The sequence below is a fragment of the Chrysochloris asiatica genome, unplaced genomic scaffold (assembly GCF_000296735.1).
Source record: "Chrysochloris asiatica unplaced genomic scaffold, ChrAsi1.0 scaffold00031, whole genome shotgun sequence".
Classification (NCBI taxonomy): Eukaryota; Metazoa; Chordata; class Mammalia; order Afrosoricida; family Chrysochloridae; genus Chrysochloris; species Chrysochloris asiatica.
The window spans coordinates 861,654-884,324 of record NW_006408549.1 but is presented as its reverse complement, the minus strand read 5'-3'; the positions used below and the strand labels follow the sequence as shown (position 1 = coordinate 884,324).

General features: G+C 38.0%; 1 protein-coding gene and 1 pseudogene across 1 annotated transcript in view; both read right to left on the bottom strand.

The window, feature by feature from the left end:
* Nucleotides 1–22,671, bottom strand: part of RGS22 (regulator of G-protein signaling 22) — a 184,067-nt gene that overhangs the window by 115,044 nt on the left and 46,352 nt on the right. The window contains exons 9-12 of the mRNA XM_006859251.1: nt 15,108–15,241; nt 10,450–10,561; nt 8,114–8,239; nt 7,191–7,292 (exon numbers count right to left, since the gene is read on the bottom strand). Of these exons, the coding sequence (XP_006859313.1) occupies nt 7,191–7,292; nt 8,114–8,239; nt 10,450–10,561; nt 15,108–15,241 (474 nt within the window). The remainder of the gene's footprint in view (nt 1–7,190; nt 7,293–8,113; nt 8,240–10,449; nt 10,562–15,107; nt 15,242–22,671) is intronic.
* Nucleotides 1,088–1,740, bottom strand: LOC102838169 (annotated as a pseudogene).

Below are 22,671 nucleotides of genomic sequence, written 5' to 3'. Positions count from 1 at the left end.
AGATATTTGATATTTTGTAAAATCACAAAATATACTTGTAAGTCCATAGATTTTCACTCCCTTTTGACTAAAGTTTGTATGATACCAAATAGTTTCTTGAAATTAAAATGTACTTTTCACTGTTTGTATTAAAAAGCAATAACAAACAGTAAAGGCCAGGGGAATTCCCAATTTACTTTGAAATTGCCATACTTCATGTGATATATATCACACATTTCCACTGTTAGCTAAATGAGCTACATAATATTCTTAAAGATCAACCAAAGAAGAGAAAAATCTCATCTTCACTAATGACTTAGAACCAAAACTTTCTTTCAAAGGAGTAGTTTAATCTACTAAATATGTCTCTCAAAAGATCTTTCTTAGAAAGTAATATTCCTTCACTTTCATTCCTGAAATATGTCATACACTTAGCAAGTTATGAAAAATTGTTAGCCAAGTATCAATTAGGGTAAATCAGCTAAAATTAAATCATCTGTTTTGTTTATGCTGAGTACAAAACATTATTAAAGCCTTTAAAGTACTTTTGACAAAAATTTCAATTAATGGGAAGGTAGACATGCAGTTACTAAAGCTGAAGTTTTAGCTAGTTTAGAAGCCATTTGTTAACTCTGACACCAAACAGGAAGTCTAAGACTTCATATGAGGAACTTCATTCACAAAGCCATGGCAAAATTTGTATTTTTAAAATGGGATAATTCTATATTAATCCCTAAACACTAACTAGAAATATTCAAATTTACCAAAATATCATCCAGAACTAGCCAAGAGTACTGCTGAAAGCGCTCTTTATACTTAGCAGTTACTGTGAAACCCTTCATCTGTTCACCAATTAGAAATGGCTTAATTTCTGCCTTTCAATTATGTTTTGGAATTAAGTCAATGGCCATTTAAATAAATTTTTTTTTTTTTTGGTTATCCCTTAAAAATGTCATTACCAGTATACTGTACATAGTATGTGCGTGTATATACATATTATAAAAGCTTGATTGGGATTGATTTTTCTGTTACTCAGTCATACATTTAGTGGGCTAATCCCAGTGACTGTTTGGAGCTAATGCAAGAAGCTCACATGCTTAGAAGCTCTTCAGCTCTTCCTTAGACTCAGGTCACTATTGGTCACTAATGCTGACAAAGACGTACTTTCCGATGTATCATCTTTCCTAAGGTTCAAAAATAATTCTCGAGTTATTTGAAGGACTTGTCTCAAACCTTTGTTTTCTTGTTCAAGTTGGAATATTCGTTCTTGTTCCTTGCAACCCTGTTGCTCATCAATTTCAATGGCTTTCCTCGTTACTGCTGCCACTTCAGTTATTTGGTCATCATGTGCTTGTAATTAATTCCTTGGAGTGCTGCTCTTTTAGCGTCATTATTAATACCTGGATCACCTTTTTTGCTTGCCATTAGTAGTCTAAACATTTGTTCTCGGTATTTTCTCATTATAAATTCCAAAGCAGACTGATGTTCTTCCAGGGATGTACATAATTCTTTGTTCTCTTGTTGTAATTCTCTGATTTGTCTGTTTTCTTGCTGGATTCCCATAACTAATGTGGACCGTGGTCGGTGTCTTGAAACTTCATTAAGTTCTTGAATTTCTTCCTGGTACTGCTTCATTGCTTCTACTCACTTATGGAGAGCTGTGGTTTGTTCAATGAGAGATTCCGCTGCATCATCATGATCTCTCAGTCTTTCTACAAGAGCTTTGGCATCAGTAAGTGCCTTCTCAATTGTGCAACTCATTTCTAACGGAATACTCCAGTCTGAATTCCTCGCAGCTGTCAGCTATGAGAATTAAGAACTCCAGGTCTCGGTCAATGGGACCACCTACAGGGAAGAGACTCTCGAGCACCTGTTCAGCTTCTCCAGCAAGCAGATGCAGACCCGGATAGATTTAGCGGAGAGGTACCGGCGGAGGGGGATGAGGCGAACCCCATCATTATTGACCCCAGAGAACCTCCGCTGACTGTCTCCGATAAGCACTCTGTGAGCACCCCAACATCGCGAGATTTCCTCCTTCGGGTTACAGTGGGGTAGACTCGCAAAGATCTGTTTGCCGTTTCTTGCTGACTTCTCCAGAGTAGTCTTTCATCATATTTGCAGAATCTGTATGCTGAACAAATAATCTGAGAAACTGGATTATATGAAGAAGAACATGGCATCAGGATTGGAGGAAGACTCTAACAACTTGTGATATGCCGATGATATAACGTTGCTTGCTGAAAGTGAAGAAGACTTAAAATACTTAAAGATGAATGAATATCAAAGACCACAGCTTTCAGTATGGGCTGCACCTCAATGTAAAGAGAACAAAAATCTTCACCACTGGACCAATAAATCAAGAATAAATGGAGAAAAGATTGAATTTGTCAAAGACTTCATTTTGCTTGGTTTGACTATCAACACTCATGGAAACAGCAGTCAAGAAATCCAATGACATATTGCTTTAGGCAAATCTGCTACACAAGTCATCTTTAAAGTGTTCAACAAAGATGTTGGTTTGAGGACTAAAGTGTACCTGACCCAAGCCAGGGTATTTTCAACTGTGTGGATCATGACAAGCTATGGACAACATAGTGGAAAATGAATGTGCTGGAACATTTCATTGTGATCAAGAGGAACCTGAACATAGACTAAGAGACAGTCGTTCTAACCAAACAAGGGACATTGATTGGTTTAAAATCAGGAAATGTAACCATGGTACTAAGCATATGCATGTGAAAGTTGGACAATGAATAAGGAAGACCATAGAAGAACTGATGCATTTGAGTTATGGTGTTGGAGAAGAATATTGAAAAATCCATGGACTGCTAGAAGAACACACCAATCTGTGTTGGAAGGAGTACAGCCAGAAAGCTCTTTCAAAGCCAGGATGATGGTGAGACTTTGTCTCTCATACTTAAGACACATTATCAGGAGGTACCAGTCCTGGAGAAGTACATCCTGCTTGGTAAAATGGAGGGCCAGTGAATAAGAGGAAGACCCCACAACAATATGGACTGACACAGTGGCAGCAGCAATGGGCCGGCCCAAGCTTAACAACAATCGTGAAGACCTCCCAGGACCGGGCAATGCTTCGTTCTGTTGTGGATAGGGTCACTATGAGTCGGAACTGACCCGGAGACACCTAACAGCAACAACAACATCATACATGCTTACTTCTGAGAAAAATGTCAATATGTATTCTGTGGGAAGGGAGGAGAGGGGTAAATTATAAATGCAGCTGTTGAGATTTCTATGAGGAGGGAAGTTACAAAAACAGAGGGTCTCAGGCATGCTTCATTCTAAATGTGTAACATCAGAAAAGCTGTAGAACGATTTGTGGGAGCACTGTAGGCTCCAAATCTTAGTATTGATACACATGGTCCTCCTGGCAAACTGCTGCTAGGGCCAAAGACTATCTCTGCACCATGGTGTTGATTCTCTTTCTCCTTGTTTAGATCATTTCAGCTGGTTTCAGCTGAGCACTATTCAATCTGAAACCATGGAAATCAAATCTCCAGGGCATGCCCAAGACTAGTTCAAACTCTTGGACTACAGTTGTTGTTGCTGTTGTTAAGTACTGTTGAGTCAGTTCCAATCCATAGCGACAGTACATAGGGTTTCTGAGGAGCAGCTGGTGAGCTTGAACCACTGACCTTGTGGTTCAAACCGACCCTGCAGTCCAGCGCATTAGCTCACAGCGCCACACCAGGACTCCAGAGTCCTACAGATAGATACTCATGCTAAATTACTGTTACTGATCCCACATCCTCATCCAGTCTGCCTATTCTAAGACATTTCATGGGGGAATAAAGATTTTTGTTGTCATTAGCTGGAGTCATGATGTGGTGTTGTGGATTGTTAATGCATTGGTGGTGGTCGTGTGCCGTGAAGTTGGTTCCAACTCATAGTGACCTTGTACAGGGTTTCCAAGGCTGTAAAATGTTTATGGGAACAGAATGCTTCATCTTTCTCCCATGGAGCAGCTGCTAGTTTCGAACTGCTGACCTTGTGGTTCACAGCCCCATTTGTAACCACTACGCTACCAGAGCTCCTTTGTGGGTTAATGCATTATGGGTATGTAATTTGCTCATTCAAATACAGAAAATTCTACAAGTCTCTAGGAACCACCTCTCAGTCTCCTAGCATTCAGTTTAACAGATGCATAAAAAAACAACATAAAATCAAGTTTGTAGTGCTTTTAACAGTGCCAGCTGATTATATTCTACAATTGGCCTTATCAATATAAAGGCCTACACTGTAAATTTTCCCTTCAAGAAAACCATATGAAGAAAGGAATAATACTTCACTGAGTAAAACAAATCTATAGGATTATGGCACATGAGACAATTCTGGTATCTGGAGTCAGAGAGATCTTGGATCACTAAACCTAAACTTATTCAGACAATTGTTCCTCTAATCAAAAAATAAAATGAAAAAACCAAAGAAGCAAAAAGCAAACAAAACAAATTAATCACATGGATTTCAATGTTCATTTTTCTTTTTTCACCTAAAATCAAATGTCTCTATTGCTCCCTTTGCCCACCCTAGTTTGACTCCTCTAGAAGCAATCTAGGCCCCTAATACCTAATGTTGTTGTTCTTGGTTCCAATTCATAGCAACCCTGTATAGAGTTTCCAAGAAGCAGCTGGTTGGTTTGAACCATTGACCTTGCAGTTAGCAGTCTAATGCTAACAGATAATTCTCAAACAAAACAATCAATCTCAGAATAACCAAAAACTGACTTTCTACTGCTTTACAGTCATTTATAGATGGTAGAACATTACCATTAGTAAGAATTTACCAAAATAAAATAAAATGTCCTCTTGTACGAGTTCATAGAAATATGGTGATTATTAACAAAAGGGGCACTTAGTTAAGCAGCTGCGATTTCTGAAGAAGTACTCTTTGTATAGTAAAAAATAAAATAAAAATAAAGGGTGGTGCTTTAGAAGACAGGGGCAATAGGTTAGGGGGGAGAAGTAGCAAATTACACGTAAAGGATTAACAACCAGAACATCCCAACTGTGTGGTCTCAGAGACAAATTAGAGATATAGTTTCATGATTTCCTAGAGCCAGTTCTGGGCTCTGTAGGAGCTGAAGCCCTTATTCTCACATGAAAAAGTACCAAGCTTTGTCAGCTGCTTTACGAAGCCTAATTATTAATGCCAGAATCAGGGTGGTGGAAGTAACAACAAACATCCAGCCGTAACCTCTGCTGTCCCAAATAAGATGACTTAATATAATACAACAACGAAAACTACAAAACTAGGTTTCTCAGCATGGTTCACGGGCAGGTTCTCTGGATGGGATTGTTGCAGATGATAAGAACCACTTAAGTGGCCAACAGATAGAGAAGTTATTGGAAGTTTGCTAGGCTTGAAGACTTCTTGCTATAAAAGATCAGAAGAGCCTACTGACCAAAAACCTGAAGCGGTAAGTTTGCTTTAGTTATAATTCTGTTCCTTTTCTGCCCCTTCTCCGCACCCTACTCTCCCTGGCCCCAAAATAAGAGAGGCCACTCTCAGCCTCCCTTGCAGAGAATCCTCTGTTCTTCCTCATCTATTTTTTTTCCTTCTCTATTTTGCTTCAGGGTGGTCTGGAGACATTCTTAACTCCCTGAGTATCTGTCGTATGTTGCATGCAGCACAGAAGCCCAGGAGGCTGCAAGGCCTTTTACCACCCAGTCAGTCAGCACCCTTTCCTAACTTCCAGACAGGTCAGTAGCCTCACAGCAGGAATGTACTGTTCCACAGCCACTATACGTGCCCCGAAAAAGGATGTTTCGCAATTTGAACCTTGTGTGAGCACCATATGATGAGGGGGCTTCAAAAAATTCACAGAAAATAGGAATGAAAAGATAATGGAATTTTTCTACAAACTTTTCAAAGCCCCCATTGTAGATATAGGTATTCGCACCCCTAGCCCCATCCCCCATAATCAGTAATTAAATCCCTGTAAAGTGGATTTTATAGGAGCCTGAGAAAAGTATCCACTGGATACAGGAGGCCAGCCTTGCCAGGTGTGCGGCCAGGCTGGTCTGGGACTACACTGGCCACAGATAAGGGCTATACACCTGTCCAGGAGTGCAGCAAGGAGCACGAGAGGATGCAGAGAGGTGGCTGTGGGAACGGGTGTCTGGGTGCTGGCAGCAAAGCTGGCCGGGGCAGCCCTGGTTGCCACCACCCTGATAGTGCAACTGCTTCCTGGTTGTGTATAGCCTCTGGCACCCAGAGCTAGGAGCTCAGCCGGCACTGCCAGCACCCATGGCTGGAGCAAAAGAGCCACAGAAGCCGCTGCCTGGTGCCAGGACTGAAAGGCAGGTGAAATAAGTGGGGAGGAGGCACTTTGGGATTGGGATCTGTGTGCTGGGCCCCAGTGCTCATTCGCTCTAGGAGCTGGAGGTCTTTAAAATCATTGTAGTTCTTGTTAGGTGTCGTCAAGTGTGTTCCAACTCATATGCACCACAGAAGGATGCCTATGTTTGGGTCCATTGTTGTCATGTCAGTCTGTCTTTAAAACCATTACGGGGAAATAATAAACAAAAGGAGATGTGCTTTAAAAAATACCCTATGGGACCAAGGATATGGTCTGACGGCCAAAAGAACACTGAGCAGTACACACTGCATATGGGAACATGGTGGCTTCATACAGTAAGCACTGGACTACGGACCACAATGTTCACGGTTCTAGCTCACCAGACACTCTGTGGTAAAAAGAAAGTGCTTTCTGCTTCCGGGAAGATTTAAAACTTTGGAAATCCTATACAGGGTAGCTATGAGAAGGAACCACTCAATGGTGCTTCCTAACAGCTGAGTTCTGCAGGAATCTCAGAGCACATCCTTGGTCAATGCCGCTGTTCTCACTCACTTCCAACGATTTACTTCAAGGGATCTCTTTTAAGTCACTCAGAATCAAACCCAAAATATATAAATTAGCAAAAAAGATGGGTTGTCCTCTGTTGAGAATAAGTAGTTGGCAGCAAAGAGAAAATAAAACAGACCAAATAAAACAGATAAAATGAGAATCCACAAACCAGATTATGAAACAATATCCTGCTGACATTTAAAGAAAATAAACCTATGGCAACAGTTTAACTGTTGCCTATTTGCCTGTACTCCCAGGTTCCTCTTATTTGGGACGGCACAGAACTTTTCCTTTCTCTGTGTATTTAGAGCTCCATGCTGAGTCAACATTATTTACTACTTACTTGGGCTTGCTTGCATACTTTAAAAGGCTGAAGTGTTTCTTGGTAGAAAAGCTGATGATAAGCCTGTAGGTCAAACCAAAAGTACACGCAGTTCCTCCACAACTGCAGATGGGAAAAGTACATAAATTATTACCACCCAGTTATTAAAGTTGAGAAAGCTCTGATTTCAAGTATAATTATTTAACTCCTTGGTGTTACCATAAATCAGTTTTAATTTAAGATGGTTTTAATCTTCTATCACAAACAGTCAGCAATACAACATACTTACTGGTATCTTCTCTAGAACAGTATTTTTGTACATGTGTGTCTCTCACGTAATTTGGTCATTAAAATAGTAAGTGTTCTAGTTAACAGTTAAAGAGCTACATATTTCTGGCATGGAAATGTAACCACACATTTCTGGAATGAAACCAAAATCTGGAGGTATTTTGATATAGATAGGCAAATGTATATCAAACCAGAACTAAATATTGCACTGATAATTTACCAGTTAAATACTTTTCAGTTGATCAAAATGAAAACAATTTTTATGGTTAAAAACAAACAAAAAGAAAACTGTATATAGATTTGCAACTATTCATTATAATTAGTAATTATTCAAATTATTAAAACTTAAAGGACGGCGAGAAATGAACTCCCAATTTAAAATATAGTAGTTCAGAACTTAGTGCATTGAAACAAAGTTTTATGAAAATATTGCAAGTAATCCAAATCAATCCTTGTCTATCTGTATCTAATTTTCTTTGGATAGTAAACTAAAGATTTAACACTTTTACTGTATACGAATTATGACATTTCTTACTAAAGGAGGTAGGAATTTTAACATGAAATACAATTATTTGAGCACTGAGAAAATGTCAAACTATCTTATTTTCAACTAAAGCAAAATCATAAAATTTGATTTTAAAAAAATCACTTTATACCTTGTTTCCTGAATGCTCACAGAATTTAGTAAAGAAGAATCCAGCTCTATTTTCTATATACAAAGACTGCAACAAATTTTCCATGTCAAATCCTCCCAAGGCACCCACGTCTGAAGAGATTTTAACCTAGATAGCAAAACAGAAGTTCATTATCCACCCAGATACATTGTATTCCTTTATGGAATTGTACGATGACAGGGTTTCATAAATCTACCACACTGTCATTTCCCCACTGGACTGTTTTGTATCATATATGTAATTAATGTCATAAGTTTGCATATGACTGTCATATAAGACTCATTTATGAAGCCAACTAGAGTGGCAGTGCTCATTCCACTATAACCCATCTGATTTCAAACTTAATGTTGCAGTGACTGTCCAACCTCATTTATTTTCGTGTTTCAGGCACGATGATACCATTTTAGGAGTCCTCCAAATCTCTGTTGGTGGCCTCTTTCATACATATTTACTGTTGTTTTAGCCTTGAGGTGCTGCTATTATAGCGCCAACAGGGTTATAAAAAGAACTATCTTCAAGGCCTCTCAGTGCTGCTCATTAACTATCCTTAGGGAGTCTCTTTGGACAGCCTCACCGGCACAGGTCGTGGCCTGCAACGAGTAAATGGCAGTACAAATGCTCATAAATTGTTGCCGTTTAGGAGCTTTTCTGCCAACAAAGCTGGCAACTCTAATATCACTCTTGAAACACAAAATGCTGCCTCTTTCTGAGTACAAGAATGACTTCAGAATACAAAAGGATAGCTACTATTCACCTGAACTTGCTACTTTTGGTTTTGTGAAACTCAGATGACTTCTTTGTAATCTTAAAGTAACTGTGACATGATCAAGGGTCTAAGTAAGGGTCTTGCTTTTTTAGTTATAATCTCTCACTTTCTCTCCACCTCTCCTTCTAAACTAATTCTGAGGTAAGAATTTAATGTCTAATGGATTTAGTAAGGAACAACAACAACAAAAAAAGTCTAAAGCCTAATTAAAAGAAAAAAAAAACTGTGTGTTTAAAATAAAATGGTTATACAAAGTTAGATCTAAGTGCTCAGACTATATTTGGGCTGAGATTTTTACCTAAAGTATAATCCTTTGGGAATGTGAAATTTTCATCTAGAACTTGTACATTAAATCCATCTATCAAGGTAGCCATGCTCTGGAAATGTTCCACCTTTAGAAGATTCTAAAGTCTGAAGACATAAAAAAAATCAAATAGCATTCTTATCTATTATTAAAAAATTAGTAAAAACTGTCAAAAGGGCTCATTTCTTATTTTGGGTTTGAAGTTTCATCATACCACAGTCAGAACAGTTGTTTCTGAAAACAGTAATCAGTGGACTGCTTAAGAATATGTTACCACAAAAGGAAGCATGTGGAAATTTTTGCATAAAAATCCTTTTGCAAGGGAAAAATAAATTATGTTAGTGAAAAAAAAAATTACTAGTCTGATAGAAACTGGAGGAATTCCAAGACTACAGCCCTTAGACACCCTTCAAACAAGGAACTGAACTCACTCCTTGATTCAACTTTTTTTAGAGAGCACAATTTTGTTTATTACCAACTCCAAGAATCTTATCAACGAATAAGAAAAGTGATTACAGTGAATCTGTCTAAAGATGGCCAGAGAGAATTTAGTTGTTTAGTTTGTTTAAACTATCTTATCAAAGTAACAATCTTTAATGAAACTTTACTTCCGCATCTCTGCATTGCATAAATGTCAACTTACTGTTTAAGAGACAGTAGTTGTTAGGAGCCATCCAGTAGGTTAATGCTACTGTTGTTTTTAAGTGCTGTAGAGTCAGTTCTGACTCACAAAGACCCTGTATAGGGTTTCCAAGGAGTGGCTGGTGAGTTTGAACCATTGACCTTGTGGATCAAACTGACCTTGCAGTCCAGTACTTTATCATACAGTGCCACAGTAGGTAAATAGGTTAATAGCTCTCCTTTACAATCATAATGCCATGACTCTTTAGCCAAAAAACAGACAGGCCTATCAAGTGAATAGCAAGCCCATGGAAGTACATACTCCTCAGAACAATCAACATGCAGCGTGTGCCTAGAAATAAAGCCCAACAGGCAGGAAGGTAGGGGGAAGGTGGGAAGAGAGCTGTTATATCTTTGGGATGGCGATCAATGTCATGATGCAAGATGTGTACGAACTGTTGAATGGAAAACCAATTTGATCTGTGAACTCTCACTCAAATCACAATAAAATGTTAAAATAAATAAAAAGTGTAATGGTAACTTAAAAAACAAACAAAAAAACCCTCTAAAATCAAAGGAAAATTAGTTAAATGTGGAATTAGGTTTGTCCCTGTTCAAAATACATACCTTAGGTTCTTCTGTATAAGTATATTTTCTTTCCAGCTGCGGCTTCAGACATTCAGAAATGTCAGTAAAATAAGTTAAATGAATGATTTTGCTGCTTGATAAGCGCCTTGGCCTGTAAATTATAAAGACGAGAACCAACCAATCAACAAGCATATTTTGAGCACCTTTGGTATGCCTGGTATGCAATCTTGGGTGTGCTTTTGAGCACTGTGAGAATCAGAATGAAAAAAGCATAAAAGTCAGTTCTAGGCTTTAAGAAGGTGGTGGAGAAAATGAGGCACACTTATGTAGAAAGGCAATTCACAATAAAAGAATTCAAGGGAGCATATTACAGACACCAAATGATTGAAATAGATAAATATTCTGAGAGTGTAAGAATGAGAAGACCTTTCAACCTGTATGAGTATTTTAAGAAATGAGATTTTTCCTAACCCTGAAAAAAAATGAGTAGATTTATTCTGTGTAGGATAAGCATTAGACTGCGAACTACAAGGTCAGCAGTTCAAACCAGCCACTCCTTGGGAGAATGATTAGGCTTTCTGTTCCCACAAAGATTTTTGTTGTTGTTAGGTACCATCGAGTTGGTATCGACCCACAGCGACCTTGTGTACAGCAGAACAAAACACTGCCCAATCCTGGGCCAACCTCACTACTGTTGCCACGCTTGAGTCCATCGATGCTGCCACTTGGCCAATCCATCTCATCGGGGGTCTTCCTCTTTTCCTCTTACCCTTCAATTTATCAAACATGATATTCTTCTCCAGCGACTGCTCCCTCCTGACAATATGTCCAAGGTATGGGAGACAAAGTTTAGCCATCTTGGCTTCCAGGGAGCACTCTGGCTGCACTTCTTTCAAAACGGATTTATTGGTTCTTTTGGCAGCCCATGGCACTTTCAGTATTTTCCTCTAACACCATAACTCAAAGGCAGAAAATTTATACAGGATTGCAATGAATGGGAACCAACTCAGTGGCACTTAATAACATAGAGAGCAAGAGGTTCTTTGGATGGGGAAAATAGCAATGAGTGAAGGTAGGTAGGGAAAGCCTTATTTAAAAGACAACAAGTTAGGCAATTTGCTTAAGGCAAGAGGAAACTATACTATATCAGAGTCCCTGGGTGGTGCAGATGATTAAGCACTCAGTTACAAGCCCAAAGATAGACAGTTTGCAACCTACCCAAGGGTGCCAAGGAAGACAGGCCTTGTAACAGGCCACAGCCCTGAAAACCCTATGGGGCTGCCATATGTGAAAATGAACTTAACCACCACTAAAAACAGTAATACAGAGTAAGCATGGTGTGAAATATAATTCATATTATCAAATTTAATCCTAATGCTCAGTGGATTTCACAGAGATTTGTATAAGATAGGTTGGTGTCAGATAATGAAAAATTTTGGAGTTAGACTAATGATTTTAGACATTATCTTTGTATATTTTCCTATATCACTCTCTCTCCTATTCCCCACTGTAATTATTCTAAATCTTCTTTTCAAAGATCCCTATATGCCTGTAGGATAAGGAGCTCTGGTAGCGTAGTGGTTACGAATCAGGCTGCTCACCCATGGTCAGCAGTTTGAAACTACCAGCCATTCCATGGAAGAAAGATGAGGCTTTCTGCTCCCATAAAGATTTACAGCCAGAACCCCTATGCAGGATTGCTATGAGTTGGAACGGACTCCACAGCATACCACCACCACCACCATAGGCTGTAGGATAAGCACTAGACTGCAAGGTCAGTTTGAATCGATAGGTTGGTACTTCAGACTCATCAGTCACTCCTGGGAAACCCTATACAGTATGACTATGAGTGGGAACTGACTCAAAGAATTTACCAACAATAATGTATTTGTTCCACCTCACCAATCCACTTCGACCCCAATCTATTAGCAAACTAAGTTGCTGGTTCCTCTCAAATAAAATTTAGTTACATGCATCAGTTTCCAGGTTACTACGTGGCAGATAAATGACAGAATACAGAAGACAGGGTATTAGAGGAGAGATAGAAAGAGTTTAGCATATATTGAACTGGAAATTGAGAGTGAGAGAAGAGAAAAATTGGGCTTGAAACAAGATTAGAAGAAATTACAGCTGAGAATTTTCCTAAACTTATGTGATACATCAAAGTCACAGACTTAATACCCCAAGTGAGTTAAAAGGAAACCCACACTGAAACATATCAGAGAAAAACTACAAAAATAAATAACATGCAAAGATACTCCTAAAGCAGCTATAGAAAAAGATATATAATCTTCAGAAGAAAAACAATTAGCCAGAAAGTGAACATCTCAACTGAAACAATGAACGCTAGAAGGAAACAGAATGATACATTCAAAGCGAAAGAAAATAGTTACCAATCTTTAATTACATAACCAGCAAAAAAAAAAAAAAAAATCATTTAAGAATAAATGCAAATGTAACACGGATAAACCCTGAAAACATTATGCTAAAGTAAAATAAGCCAGATGCAAAAGGCCACATGCATGATTGTTATGAAATATCCAGAAAACACAAATTCATCGAGACTCAGTTGATCAGCAGTTGCCAGGACTGGGAGACGGGGAGTGACTGCTAATGGGTATGGGATTTCTTTTTGAGTAATGAAAATATTCCAGGATTAGCTAATGGAGAAGGTTGCACAACTTTGAGGATATACTAAAAACTACTGAATCATACACTTCAAAATGGCAAATCTTACACTATGTGAATTCTATCTCAATTAAAAATAAAAGAATGAAGCTAATGTGATAAATTATTCAGCAAAAAATTATTCAGAATTAGACCTACACCTATGTTACTAGCAAAGGATATTTCTTCAGGCTGAAGGAAAACAATCCCAGTTGAAATAAAGAACAATGAGAAGGGTAAATAGGTAGGAAAATCTAAAGGAATAAAATAATACACTGTATTAAACAAACATTATGAGGGGGCTTCAAAAAGTTTGTGAAAAAAATGTAATTAAAGGATAATGGAATTTGTCCAAACATGTTTTGAAGCCACTTTGTAGCCTGAGAATCTTTTGAGTTCTCAAGTTTGAGAAATATTGAATAGAGCTAAATAAGAATCGGAGGGTGTCACAGATTGAATTGTGTCCCCCAAAGTCTGTACCAACTTGGCTGAATCATGAGTCTTCATGCTTTGGCAGTTACGCAATGATGCCATGTGGCAGCTAAGTGATGGTTCCCCATGGTGTGATCTGATGTGATAAACCAATAACAGGACTAATGGGTGGGCTACAATGCCCTAATACCATTAGAATCCTATTATGACATAAGGGGGTTTCCAGGAGTGTGGGCTGCAACATCTCTTATCTTACAGAGATAAAAGGAGCAAGAAGTAAATAGAGAGAAGAAACTGGTACCACCAAGACAGAAGAGCCAGGAGTAGGGAGCGTCCTTTAGACGTTGGATCCCTGCACTGTGAAACTCCAATTGTTAGGTGCTGTTGAGTTGGTTCAGACTCACAACCCTATGCAAAACAGAAAGAAACATCTTCACAATCATAGTTATGCTTGTGACCACTGTTGCTGCCACCACTGTGTCAATCCGTCTCATCGGTAGTCTTCTCTTATTTGATAAACCAATTTTATTAACTTACTCAGCAATTTACCAAGCATGGTGTCCTCTTCCATGAGAACATGCCCAAAGTATGTGAGGCAAATCTCACCATACTTGCTTCTAAGGAGCATTCTTCCAAGATAAATCTGTTCTTTTGGCATTCCATGATTATTTCAATATTCTTAGCCAAAACCATAATTCAAAGGCATCACTTCTTTAGTCTTCATTAGTCACTGTCCAATTTTCACATGCATATATGAAGTGATAGAGAATGCTATGGCTTGGATCAGGTGCACCTTAGTTACTTAAAGTGACATCTTTGCTCTTTAACACTTTAAAGAAGTCTTGTGCAGCAGATTTGCCAGTGCAATATGTCATTTTATATCTTGACTGCTGTTTCCATGAGCATTGATTATGGACTTAAGAAAAATGAAATCCTTGACAATTTCGATCTTTTCTCCATTTATCATGATGTTGCTTATTTGTTCTGTTGTGAGAAGTTTGTTTTCTTTATGTTGAACTTTCTAAATCTAAGGAAAGATTGATGCCAAGACTTGTAGAGATTTCCAATGGATGCTGGATCTTCAGATACTGAAAGGAGATAAGGACTTTTCTCTAGAGCCCAGGCTCTGAATTTGAACTTCTAGCCTTCTGAACTGTGAGAGAATAAATTTGTTTGTTAAACCCATCAACTTGTATTATTTCCTCAAATACCACAAAGCTCAAAGACTACATACAATCTTTGAGGCTGAAGATCAGAGGTATAGATCATAGCCACCATCTTTTTAAAATGACTAATCTGGAGTCCTAACTTAACTTCAACCATGTAACGGAAATATACTCCTCTAGGATAAGTAACGAGCTGTTAACCACAAGGTTGGTGGTTCAAATCCACCAGCCATTCCTTGGAAATCCTACACAGGTTTGCTATGAGTTGGTATAGACTCAATGACAGTTAACAAAAATACAAATACAAATCTTATGAACTATAAGAACTCAGATTAAAAGTCTATTTCGTTTTCAATTTCTATTTAATTTTTAAATTGTTTTAAAAGCTTATTATTGTGGAAAAGTACTCGGCACATAAAAGGGGGCACTTACCTTTTCTCAGTTACATCATCCTTAGAGGAACCTGGACATGAAGGCTCATTCTTCGGAGGCTTTTGGATTGCTGCTTTCGCTCTAGGTGATTTCTTGGGAGATTTAGGAGGCTGTAATGAACTGGATTCTTCTTCCTAAAAAGTAGTGAGGTCATGAACAAAAAAATGAGCAAAAAATTTAAAGGACAGAAAATAAAGCATAATTCTGCATATGCACTGCAAATTTATTTTGATCACTAGATGATTGCTTACCCCAAACCTACCACCAATCATCATTGCCACTAGAATAAATGGGTTTTTTTCCCTCTTTTCCAAAGTCCCATTTATGCAATAAAAAATATAACAGCTATTTAGAATAGAAAAAAAGAAAAGCCAAAGCTTGTGTATTTTTACTTCTACCATGTGAATGGGAAAGACCATTTCCTGGAGGGAAAATTAGACAAAAACTTTGTTCTATAGTTAAGTAGATTTTCGAGCTACTGTGTTTGTAAGGTGGCAGGGCAGGCCGGGTGGGGAAAGGAAGCAAAAATGCCCATGGTTTAAAAGAAGCATGTATATCTTAGTAGCACTATTTCCTTTCAGTTTGGGACATTGTATTTCAACAGCTATTGTTCTCATTCTTAAAGGTAACTTATAAGAAAAAATAATTTAAATCCAGAACATGAGAAGCTACATGAATTAAAAAAGTACAAACATCTAAATGTCACATGGACAAGAAAGAAGTATTATCGGAATGTGGTGGTGGTGGTGGTGGTAGTGTGCCGTGGAGTGGGTTCCAACTCACAGCAACCCTGTGTAGGGTTTCTGAGGCTGTAAATCTTTATGGAAGCAGAACGCCTCATCTTTCTCCTACAGAACGGCTGGCAGTTTTGAACTACTGACCTGGAGGTTAGCAGCCCAACTCATAACCACTATGTACCAGAGCTCCTCTGAATACGGTATATATGTGTATATGTGTATATATATATAACATTATATCATATTATTAATTAGTGTAAGCTATGACAGACATGAAAAAATGCTGATGGAAATATTAAAAGAAACAATCAGTATATAAAAGTTTAAGTGCATTAAAACAGAAAATTCACAACTAATCTCAGGAAAAACAAGTTACTAGTTGTTTAGTCTGAGGTGAAAGCCTAAGTGGTTTTCCTCTAGTTTCCAAAGTTATAGTAGTTTTATTATTTTATCATTCAAAAAATTTACTTAATTTTTTTCTATAATATCAATTCCATTAGAATATAAGATGCTGGAAAGCAAGGCATATATATATGATGTTTTATTATCTGGAACAAGTAATAAGATCATATATACACTGTAGGTGCCTAACAGGAACCTGTACAAAGACCAAAAGGCAGTCATTAGAACAGAACAAGGGGATTCTGAATGGTTTAAAATCAGGGAATTTGTGCATCAGAGTTGTATCCTTTTATCATACCTATTTAATCTGTATTAATTTGACAAGATGGGTTATATGAAGAAGAATGTAGCATCAGGATTAGAAGAAGACTCATTAACAACCTATAAATATGCAGATGATACAACTTTGCTTGCTGGAAGCAAAGTGGGCTTAAAATACTTAGTGATAAAAATCAAACACTAAAGTCTTCTGTGTGGATTGCTCCTCAATGTAAAGAAAGCAAAAATCCTCACAACTGGGCCAGTAAATAACATTACAATAAAAGTAGAAAAGATTGAAGTGGCCAAAGACTGCATTTTGCCTGGATCTACAATCAACACTCAAAGCAGCAGCAGTCAAGAAATCAAATGACATATTACATTCGCAAATCTGTTGCACATGACCTCTTTAAAGAGTACAGTAGCAAAGATGGCAGTTTGAGGACTAAAGTGTGCCCTACCCAACCCATGGTATTTTCTATCATCTCATATGCATGAGAAAGTGGAACAGTGAATAAGGAAGACTGTAGAAGAATCCATGCATTTGAACTAAGGTGTTGGAGAAGAATATTGTCAGAAGAACAAACAGGTCTATGTTGGAAGAATACATTCAGACTGCTCCATAAAAGGCTGGAAAGACTTCATATATCATACAGTGGACATGTTATCACGAGGGACCAGTCCCTGAAGGAGGACATTATGTTTGGTAAAGTGGAGGATCAGTGAAAAAGAGGAAGTCCCCCAACGAGATAGGTTGACATGATGTCAGCACCAATGGGCTCAAACATATCAACAATCATGAGGCTAGAGCAGGACTGGGCAGTATTTCATTCTGTTGTATATAGGGTCTCTATTGATCTAACTGATTTGATGGCACAGAACAACACCACAAGGTGCCTAATAACCAGAGGTAGTTCGAGACTTATGATGTAGTCAAGTTATGATGAATTGTCCTTAGCACTGTGTTGGGGTTTTTTGTACATTTTATCATTAGCAACCTGATAGTATAGTGGGTTACACATTGGGTTGCTAACCACAGGTCCAGCAGTTCGAATCCACCAACCTGCTCCATGGGAGAAAGATGAGGCTTTCTGCTCTTGTAAAGATTTACAGCCTCAGAAACCCTACTGTTATTGTTGTTAAATGCTATCAAGTCAGTTCTGACTCAAAGCAACCCTGTAATGGGTTTCCAAGGAGCAGCTAGCTGGTGGGTATGAAGCTCTGACCTTGTGCATCGCAATCCAGTGCTGATCCTACCAGGTTGCTCTGAGTTGGAACAACACAGCAGGGCAGTATAGGACAGCATGCAGCAACAGCAGCAACATTCATAACATGCAAAATGGTACAGTGCTTAGCTTGCTGATATTATCATTCTCATATATTCACTTCAGATCTCCAAAGATCTTATTTATAATGACACTGACAGTAAAAGGCAGTAATAATGAAAGATAAAGGGATTGAGGAGCAATCCACACAGAAGACTTTAGTGTTTGATTTTTATCACTAAGTATTTTAGACTCAATGTCAGAATCAACTTATGATGAAGTCGTTCGAATGGAATCTATAGTAATAATTTTCTAGAGAACTCTATAAACAAAATGGGACTCCTGGTGTGGCACTGTAGGATCAGCACTGGACTGAAAACCACAAACTTAGCAATTCAAACCCATCAGCTGCTCCTTGGGAATCCTATACAGGGTCACTATGAATTGGAACTGACTCGATGGCACTTAACAACACTAACAATAAACAAAATTACTTACCTATATTTTTTTTAGGTATAATTTCCTATGTATCAGGGCTCACAGAACACAACATGTCATTAAATGACACTCAATAAATGCTATTACTGGTACAGTTAGCTGATCTTATTAAATGTATCGTACAGAATAAGGCCTGAAAGTTTTGAGTGAAAAGTAGAATAGAAAGTGACAGATGAAACAATAAAGCTGATAAAGGATCATAAGAGGACTTTTGAGTGTGAAGAAAATTTTCTATGTTATGAATATACTTCAAAATTCACAGAACTGTGTGCTAAAAAGGATTAATTTCACTGTATATAAATTATACTTAATTTGTAAAATAGGAAAGATAAAGAAAATTTAACTGAGACCATTTTCTACAGTGTTCTCTGCTAAGGAAGGACAATGAGAGTCAAATCAATTGTCCAACTAGAAAACATCTGTGGCAACAAATAGTAACTATGCTCAGAAGGACACAGATAACAGGTGAGTGGACTAAACAGTGAGGTTGGTACCACTTGTTCACAAGCTCCTTTCCCTCCTCTCCATTGGTATTTGAACTCCTTTCATTAACCACACTACTTGTTTTTCCTTTCCTCTTAACTTTCAGTTAGATAATGTTAGTTGTACAAATGTTTCCATATCACCATGTTGACCCGCTGCACACACTTTGCCTTCCAGATCTGTGTTAATTGGTCCCTGCTTGTGTTACTAAGTCACTTGAGTTAACCAGAAGGATTATATTAGTTAGTTCAGTGGTATACAAAAAGACAAGGTGCAAAGAAGGTCCACAAAAATTTCAAAAGGATGGCTAAGAAAACTCTAATGTACTAAAGTGGCACTCATTCAAAGTATTACCAGACCTGCAGCAAGATCATCTCCTGGAAGGAACTGAGTTAGAAATGAACTTTTATGTGTCCCATCCTAAACCTGAAGCACTGGTGTAGCATTGTAGGAAAAGTACTAGAATGCTAACTGCAATATAGGTGGTTCAGATCCACCAGCCATTCTTTAGAAACCCTATATAGGATTGCTATGAGTCAAAACGGACTCAATGGCACTTAATGAAAACTACTGAATCTGGTATCTGGGTGGAGTCCAGAAATCTGTGTTTTAACAAGCTCTTCAGGTGACTTTTATATATGCTAAAGCTTGAGAACTACCAACTATAGCAGTGCTTTGCACACCTCAATATAGGAATCACCTGAGAATCATATAAAACTGCGGTTACGAAATTGTGGTTTTAATGTTCAGGCTCAGGTGAAACTTCAGTTTTAAGCCCCGATTTTACAAAGTGACCCCGACCCATTCCAGAGCAATTAAATTAGAATTTCTGGGTGGGACCCAGGTGTCGTGTCAGTGGGTTTTAAAATCTCTCTAGGTGATTCTAATTTGTATCTACAGTTAAGAAACCACTAACAGAGAAAACCTGTAAGATTGCTGTAACTCTACAACACTATGTGTAGAAGTGAAATGTTTTTCTTAACATGGTTTTATATATATATAAAACAAAACATTTGCTATTTAACCATTTTTAAGTGTATAATTGAGTGACATTAATTCATTTCCCTAAGGTATGGAGTCAACATCACCATCCTTTTCCCAACGTTCTTCATCATTTTAAACAAACTGAGAAGAAGCACTGGACTGTGAACCACATAGTTGGCACTTCGAGCCCACCAGCCACTCTACAGGAGAAAGATGAGGTTTTCTGCTCCCTCAAACATGTACAGCCTCAAACACCTTAGACACAATATGACTCTCACTGTGAGTCTAAACCGACTAGACAGCACTTTAACAACAACAAGCAAACTCAGTATGCCTTCAACAACTCCCCATTTCCTCCTTGTGGTACTGTGGGTTAATACACTGGACAGCAAAGTCTGTTTAAACCACAAGGTCGGTGGCTCAAGCCCACCAGTCACTCCTGGGAAGCCCTATAGAGACAGGGTCACTATGGGTCAGAACTGACTCAACGGCACATAACAACAACAGCTCCTGGTAACCACTAATAAACATTTGTCTTTATGCATTTGCCTAGTCTAAATATTTCATGTATGTGGGATCATACGATATTTGTGTTTGACTATTTTCACTTAGAATAATGCTTTCAAGGGCCATTCAATGTGTACCTTGTATTAGAGCTTCATTCTTTTTTGTGGCAGAATACTATTCTACTGTACATATATACCACAATATGTTTATTCATCTGCTTATGGACATTTGAGTTGTTTCCATCTTTTGGCTATTGTGAATAATGCTGCTACAAACATTTGTGCACAAGTATTTGTGTAAATATATATATAACTATTTATTCGTATAGGGGTAGAATTGCTGGATCATATGTTTATTTTTTGAGGAACCATCAAACTTTTCCTCAGTGGCTACACCATTTTACATTCTCATCAGTAAATATATAAGGTTCCAATTTCTCCATGTCCTTGCCAACGCTTGTTATTTTCCATTGTTTTGATTGTAGCTATTCTAGTGGTTATGAAATGGTATCTCATTGTGGTTTTGACTTGCAATGTCCCAGTGACTAATGACTTTGAGCATCTTTTCAAATGCTTGTCGGTCATTTGTATATCTTCTTTGGAGAAAATTCTGTTCAAGTTCTTTCTCACGTTTTAAATTGCATTTTTGCTATTGATTGTAAAGGTTCTTTATATATTCTGGATACTAAAACCCTATCAAGTTTATCGTTTGCAATTATTTCTTCTATTGTTGTAGGTTCTCTTTTCACTTTCAAGAAACACAATGTTTTAGATTTGATACAGTCCACTATGGTATTTTCAGTAGCCTCACATGCTTGTGAAAGTTAGACAGTGAATACGGAAGAGGACAAAAGAATTGATACATTTGAGTTGTGGTGTCAGAGAAAAATACTGATGGTACCATGGACTGCCAGAAGAACAAACAGATCTGTGTGGGAAGAAGAACAGTTAGAATGCTCCTTAGAAGCCAGGATGGTGAGACTTTGTCTCTCATACTTCCAACATGTCATCTGGAGAGAATAGTCCTGGGAGGACATCATGTTTGGTAAAGTAGAGGGTCAGCAAAAAAGAGGAAGATCCCTAAAAAGATGGCTTGGCACAGGGCCAACAGCAATGGATTCAGGTTTAATAATTGTGAGGATGGCACAGGACTAGACAGTGTTCTGTTCTGTTGTACATATGAGCTGGAACTGACTCAATGGTACCTAATAACAACAACAGATATTTATGAAAGCAGACTGGCTTTCTTTTTCCTGTGAAGCAGCTGGTTGGTTCGAATTGCTAACTATTTGGTTAGCAGCCCAATGCTTAACCCACTATACCACCAGAATCCCTTAATTGTGCCAATTGTTATTACATGCTGTCCAGTTGGTTCCAGCTGATAGTGGCTCTATGCACAATGAAACAAAACCCTGCCCAGTCCTGCACCATCCTCACAATTGTTGTTATGTTTGAGCCTATTCTTGTAGCCACTGTCAATCCATCTTTGGGGGGATCTTCCTCTTTTTTGCTGGCCCTCCACTTTACCAAGAATGATATCCTTCTCCAGGGACTGATTCTTCCCAACAATATGTCCAAAGAATGAGAGACGAAGTCTTGCCAAGCCTGACTTCTAAAGAACATTCTGGCTGTACTTCTTCCAAGACAGATTGGTTTGTTCTTCTGGCAGTCCATGGCACTTTTCAATCACAATTCAAATACATCAATTCTCTGGTCTTCCTTATTCCTTGTCCAATATTCGCATGCATATGAGGTGATTGAATATGCCATGGCTTGAGTTAGGCATACGTTAGTCCCCAGAATGACATCTTTACTCTTTAACACTTAAAGAAGTCTTATGCAGTAGATTTGCCTAATACATCATTTAATTCCTTAACTGCTGTTTCCACAAACACTGATTGTGGATCAAAGTGAAATGAAATCTTTGATGACTGTAACGTTTTCTCCATTTATTATGATGTTGTTTATTAGTCCAGTTGTGAGAATTTTCATTTTCTTCATATTGAGTTGCAATCCATACTGAAAGTCATATCTTTGATCTACATCAGTATTTCAGGTGCTCTTCACTTCCAGCAGGCAAAGTTGTGCCATCTACATATCACAGGTTGTTAAATGAGTCTTCCTCTAATCCTGATGCCATGCTTTACTTCAGATAATCCAGTTTATTGGGTTATTTGCTCATCATACAGATTGAATAAGTATTCAGTATCCTCTTGTTCTGTTGTAACAACTGACTCTTGGTCTTTGTAGAGGTTTCTCGTGAGTACAATTAAGTGTTCTGGAATACCCATTCTACACAATGTTAATCATAGTTTGTTATTGTAAACACAGTGGAATACCTTTTTATAGTCAATAAAGTCCAAGTAACTATCTTTCTAATATTCTCTGCTTTCAACTAAGATTCATCTGACATCAACAATGACACCATTTG